Consider the following 6,278-nt stretch of genomic DNA (forward strand, 5'->3'; position numbering starts at 1 on the left):
GATCGTGTGAAGTAGATTGTGTAAAACAGGTTTTTCAGCGAAGTTTTGATGACGTTGATCATTTAGAGGACTTAAAAATATAGAAACACTCCTGGGTTCATTTCCTTGTGTCTATTTTTATGTTACCATGAGGAAAGCTGGGCTTAGAGATGTGTGGCTGTCTACAATCTTACGTCTACTAGTTAAAGGCTCTGATGTTTCACACTGACCTATTTAAACGCTCAGCCCATTAGCACTGACTGAATGATTCTGAGAGCCCAAAACAGACTGTTCAAAAATCTGCTGATGGCTGTCCCAATAATATCACTAAAGAAGTGCAGATGAGATCATCTCTTCATCCGTTTGTCAACACAACTCACCGTTCTCATCTGCCATGCTGCCGTCTGATCCTCCTCAGGATGAAGTCAAGCTCTTCTGTTTCCAAGCATCAGAGAGAAAACACTAAATAAAATATGGGGGCAAAAGCATGAGAATTTTGTTAAATAAAAAAGACATGACAAGTAGCCACAGTTACCAATTCACAAACGCAAAAATTCACCCAAAACTGAAAATTCTTATTATTACAGCTATCTTAATTTTGGGTTTTAACAAACTTTCCTTTTGGCACCTTTATTTTTAAGGCTCTGTATGGTTCGTTTCCAGAGATATAGGGCTCTCAATATGGTCCCAGGAGTAAACTGTTAAATTGTACACATTTTCAGTGGTCAAAAACCAAATGTTGGTCACTTTGCATACAGATGATACTTTTATCTTTTAAAGAAGAACGTCTGAAGAACAAATAATGTTGAAACTAGAAATGATCTTGTTTTACTCAAAACACTTGCATAGCTCATACCTGTCTCAGTGCCATATATATTATTTTTCCAAAGTTTGCGTGCCTGTAACTTAAGAAGTATTAAAGATATCGCAATATGATTTTACATTCTGGTTCTTAAACTTTTCTTTTGGAATCATGATTTTCAAGGCCCTATATAGTTCAGTCCCAGAGATATGGGGACCCCAATGCGGCTTCATGTCCAAATTGTTGAAAATTACCCATTCCAGTGGTCGAAAACCAAATGATGGTCGCTTTGTATACAGCTGATACTTATTGTGTTTAAAGAGAAATGTTTGAAGAATAAATAATGCTGAAACTAGAGTTGTAACTTGTTTCCCTCTTTCAAAACAACTGCATAGAACATGCATGTCTGAGTGTTAAAAATGCACCGAAATGGTCAAGTTGAGGGACATTAACTTGCTCAGATGAGAAAACTTCAGAAAAAAAGGCATTTTTGGCACTCCAAGCGGTATGTTCTATGCAATTGTTTTGATAGATGGAAACAATATAGATTTCTAGTTTTAACATTATTTGTTCTTCAGACATAACTGTTTAAAAGATAAAAGTATCAGCTGAATGCAAAGTGACCCACATTTGGTTTTTGACCACTGAATACGTGTACAATTTAACAGTTTACTCCTGGAACCATATTGAGATTACAATATCGCTGGAATAATATAATGATGCTGCAGTCTTTCTGAAGTCGTTTTTACCCTCCTGTCATTTGGCTCCGAATCTCAGGTGACAATTGTCCTTTTGACGCCCCTCTACAAAACAGTGGATTACTCAGTAAAAATACAACCATATTTTTCATATTTTGGTTTCATGGCTATACATTTATCTTTCTCCAGAAAAAATAATAATAAACAAAATCAAAAAATTGAGCCGGGGACCCTTTGGTTGAACGAACGGCCGGAACGACCCTTCAGTGAATAATGGCTTTAAATTGTTCGTTTCTCATTCATAGTTGTACGGGCTACATTTATCCTTTTAGTCCTTTTTGTGTTCCCGAGAATAGAAACAGTCCATTGTGTATGCATATTCACATGTGACTTAAAACCATTAGGTCAACCAATGTAAATGAAGAACACATTTCTGTAAGAGAATATAAATAAGCACAAGTGTATGTAAACATTAGTTCCGTCTCTGACTGAGTCCGGTGCGTTTAAAAGCTACGATAATACTGCAGAGTTAAATCAACTGCACTAACCAAACACTCGGTCTGTCAACTCCAAACAGCCTCACAAATCATAACACGATTCACCGTAGTTAATAAAAAGGCACAGAAAGAGATAAACTTGTATTTCATGCACAAAAATCTCTTACCCTCATCTGTCAGCTCCGCCATCGTACTTCCGCTGTCTACCCACAATCCTCTGCGCTCTGCTGTGACGCCCGGTGTTGCCAAGTCCGCGGTTTTATCCCCTGGAATGCGAATGAATTTTAGCAGGGGAACCCCGCCAAAAAAACATGTATTTTTCCCCCTGGAACGCGATTTTTAACTTTGGACCCCTCGAAACGCGACTGGGCTCAAACCTGGCAACCCTGGTGACGCCTGAGCGGAGACAACTGCGCTGCGTTGGAGCTGTTGGCATATTTTACTATAATTATAGAACTAATTTATATAATATTTTATAATTTATACGAATAAATGCGTTAGTTTTCTGGTCAGAACGCAGTACTAAGGATTCGTCTCGTGTAGTTTATCTCACGGCCACCAGAATGCATGTGTAAAACGTGAAATATGGACAAAAAAGCACATACAAACATGCTTATTTTAAGTCTTGCATTCATTTCATTACAGTACAGCTTCAGTAATTCACCTGAGACAGCAACAATTTACTGAAATCTGAAAAATTATTATAAATATGTAGACTAATTCATATGAAACTAGTGCTTATTTGAGTTCAAAATGCATGTTTTGGAGTAAGACACATTTGTAATTCCCTTTAATACATGGCCCAGACTTTAGATAGTGATAAAAAAGATAGAAAAGTCCATATGAAATCTTTATATTGCTGCGGTTATGTTTTAACACTGGTGTGTTGGTCATTCTGATCATCTAAATCATGATACATGGGCTCTCTGTTCCTATACAGACAATAATGCTGCACGATGAACACGACATCAAAGAATATGGACAATACGCCCAGTCCAAACTTTGTGGGGTCTCCAAATATAAACTTCCATTTATCTGTCAAGGAAACACAAAAATGAAAACAAATATTGGTGTGCATTCTAACATCTTTAAAGTGCTGCCGTATAGGAAACGAAAGGGTTTGTGCGGTCTCACCGTTGTTGTAGGCCTGGAGGAACATTTGAAGTAAACTGAAACTGCCCCCTGTGAAGTCCAGCAGCACATTCCCGATGCTCCATCCCGCTGTGCTCTGCCTGCGGTAGTTCATATAAGCCTACAAAATAATCCAGAATTAATGAGCAATGTAAAATACGCCACACAATATATTTAAACCTGTTTTCAAAAAAAAATTTTGGGAAGTGGAACCAGTGAAAATGTCAAGAATATGTCAACAGACGGCGATCAAGTTGTAATTATTTTAAATTACTTTAAATGAAACTTAAATGAAAAATATACACACACATGCAGGTGGCCATAAGTTTGGAATAATCAAGATTTTTTTAATGTTTTAGAAAGAAGTAATTTATTTAGGGGAAAAAATGTTAAAATTCAAAAACAGTAAAAACTGTAATATTGTGAAATATTATTACGATTCAAAATAACCATTTTCTATTTGAATTTATTTTCCAATATAATTTATTCCTGTGATGGCAAAGCGTAATTTTCAGCTTCACCCTGATAATAGTAAGAAATGTTTCTTGAGCAGCAAAACAGAATATTATGTGACACTGAAGACTGGAGTAATGATGATGGAAATTAACTTTTTAATTAATTGAAATGAAAAAAAAATTTAATTTCTGCTTACCGGGTTTTTGATCAAACAAATGCAGCCTCGATGAGCATAAAAGACTTCTTTCGTAATTATTCCAAACTTTTGGCCACCAGTCAATATTACAAACATGAATATATATATATATAATGTTTAATTATTTTTCCTATGCACCATTAACAATTTCTAACATTTACCCCTAAAACATGTTACACAAATTATGTTACTCCAATATTCAATCACAAAACAAATCTAAGCATCAGGACGCTTGGGTGCAGTTTCTTAGGACATTAGGAGGGTTACTTTTATCACGATTCATTTGAAACTCTTTTTCAATCTACAGTTACAAGCCACAACTATAACCAAGTGTACAAGACTGTTAAAAAGAGGAAGTGTGAAATCTATGTTTAGCATTTCAGTGAACTGCATCGAAGCCTACTGCACTGCTCTATGAAATGCCATTATTTTTAAACAGATCAATCAAAAAATATATATTCGGTCATCACTTACTCGCCCTCATACCATTCCAAACCATCATGACTTACTTTCTTCCACTGAATACAAACCCCCATGGCTCTCAAATTTCTTTCACACATGTGAATATTCAAAAATAATGGCTAAAGCCACATCATGCCAGGTTTGATTCTCATGTGTCTCATGAGTGAAGAAAACGCACTGAGTGTTTTCAACTGAAAGCAAGAGATCTGAGAGCTACAAATTGGGAGGGGCGAACATTTTGCATATAATGCAAAGTGGTTTTTGGAGTTTAACAGCCTCAGTTCTCATGCACTTTCCTTTGCAAGGAAAATATCTGATCAACATTTCCTTTTGGATTTCGTTGGAAGGATTTTGTTTGGATTTTTTCAAGTCAGGTTTGGAATGACATCATGGTGAGTAAGTGATGACAGAATTTTATTGTTGGGGGCATTTCTTAAACCTTTTGCGGTGTGAGATGGGAGAGTTGTACCTGAGGGATGTACTTTACAAGTGTGACACCCAGTTTAATGTAAGAGAAATAGTACAGATAATCCAGCCAGGAGATCTTCTGTGCCACAGCAACAAACAGGGAGACAAACGCAAAGGTCCAGCCAATCGCTAATAACCCAATGGCCACTTTGGAAACCTTTTGCCCTCCTCTCTATAAAATAATAATAATAAAAAAAAAGCAGTTAGAAAAGCAATGCAATTTTCTTCTCTTAATTTTCATTTTTTCTGAAACTTTTTCTATTTTTTATAATAGCAAAAATTATACTTTTTAAAAATTTAAAACTATTTTTATTACTTATTTTGCAACTTTTTTTACTACTTTTATTAATGTATTTGTTTGTTAGTTATTATAATACATTACTCCAAAGTTTGGGGTGAGTAATATTTTTTTATGTTTTTGAAACAACATGATTCTTATGCTCACCAAGGCTGCATTTATTTGATGAAAAACAGTAATTTAGTGAAATATTATTAGAATTTTAAATAACTGTTTTCTATTTTTATATATTTTAAACTGTAATTTTTGTGATGCAAAGCTGAATTTTCAGCATCATTACTCCAGTCTTTTCTTATTATTATCTATGTTAAAAAAAGCAGTTGTGCTGCTTAAAAAGTTTGTGGAAAATGTGACCTTCAGGGTTTTTTGATGAATAAAAAGTTGAAAAACAAAATTTATTTGAATTTTTGAAGTAAAATCTTTTTTTTAATTACTACATCCTTACTAAATTAAAAAAAATAATAATTTATTTCAAAAAATCTTATTGACCCCAAACTCTTGAACAGATTTGTGTGTTAATAAAATATTAATATATATGTGACCCAGGACCACAAAACCAGTCATAAGGGTCAATTTTTTTAAATTGAGATTTATACACCATATCGAAGTTGAATAAATAAGCTTTCCATTGATGTATGGTTTGTTAGAATAGGACAAAATCTGGCTGAGATACAACTATTTGAAAATCTGGAATCTGAGGATGCAAAAAACTCAAAATATTGAGAAAATGGCCTTTAAAGTTATCCAAATGAAGTTCTTAGCAATGCATATTACTAATAAAAAATTAAGTTTTGATATATTTACAGTAGGAAATTTACAAAATATCTTCATGGAACATGATCTTTACTTAATATCCTAATGATTTTTGGCATAAAAGAAAAATCGATAATTTTGACCCATACAATGTATTTTTGGCTATTGCTACAAATATACCCCAGCGACTTAAAGGGGTCATATGATGCGATTTCAAGTTTTCCTTTCTCTTTGGAGTGTTACAAGCTCTTGGTGCATAAAGAAGGTCTGTAAAGTTGCAAAGACTAAAGTCTCAAATCCAAAGAGATATTCTTTATAAAAGTTAAGAGTCAGCCACACCTACCTAAAACGGCTCGTTCTAACACGCCCCCACATATCTACCTCACTATGTGGAAATATTAGCATAATGCCGCCCAAATGTGCACGCAAAGAAAGAAGGTGTGGTTTCAGGAACAGCAGTAGTGTTGATGCAGCCATGTCAGCGAGACGCTGTGTGTTTCAGTGTGAAAGCAAAAGCACTTTATTTGGCCTTCCGAAA

The 6,278-nt window shown here is 34.7% G+C and overlaps 2 protein-coding genes across 4 annotated transcripts in view; both read right to left on the reverse strand.

Moving 5' to 3' along the window:
- Positions 1–2,194, reverse strand: part of LOC107685118 (ran-binding protein 3-like) — a 16,687-nt gene extending 14,493 nt beyond the window's left edge. For all 3 annotated transcript variants that reach the window (XM_016481623.1, XM_016481614.1, XM_016481633.1), the window contains exons 1-2: positions 2,144–2,194; positions 360–441 (exon numbers count right to left, since the gene is read on the reverse strand). In XM_016481623.1, the coding sequence (XP_016337109.1) occupies positions 360–375 (16 nt within the window). In that variant the 5' untranslated portion in view covers positions 376–441; positions 2,144–2,194. The remainder of the gene's footprint in view (positions 1–359; positions 442–2,143) is intronic.
- A 413-nt stretch (positions 2,195–2,607) lies between these two features.
- The window catches only part of LOC107685310 (cystinosin-like), a 7,255-nt gene continuing 3,584 nt past the window's right edge, over positions 2,608–6,278 (reverse strand). The window contains exons 8-10 of the mRNA XM_016481865.1: positions 4,691–4,861; positions 3,111–3,228; positions 2,608–3,011 (exon numbers count right to left, since the gene is read on the reverse strand). Coding sequence (XP_016337351.1) covers positions 2,842–3,011; positions 3,111–3,228; positions 4,691–4,861 — 459 coding nt within the window. The 3' untranslated portion in view covers positions 2,608–2,841. The remainder of the gene's footprint in view (positions 3,012–3,110; positions 3,229–4,690; positions 4,862–6,278) is intronic.

This window comes from Sinocyclocheilus anshuiensis, unplaced genomic scaffold (assembly GCF_001515605.1).
Source record: "Sinocyclocheilus anshuiensis isolate Anshui unplaced genomic scaffold, SAMN03320099.WGS_v1.1 scaffold689, whole genome shotgun sequence".
Taxonomy (NCBI): domain Eukaryota; kingdom Metazoa; phylum Chordata; class Actinopteri; order Cypriniformes; family Cyprinidae; genus Sinocyclocheilus; species Sinocyclocheilus anshuiensis.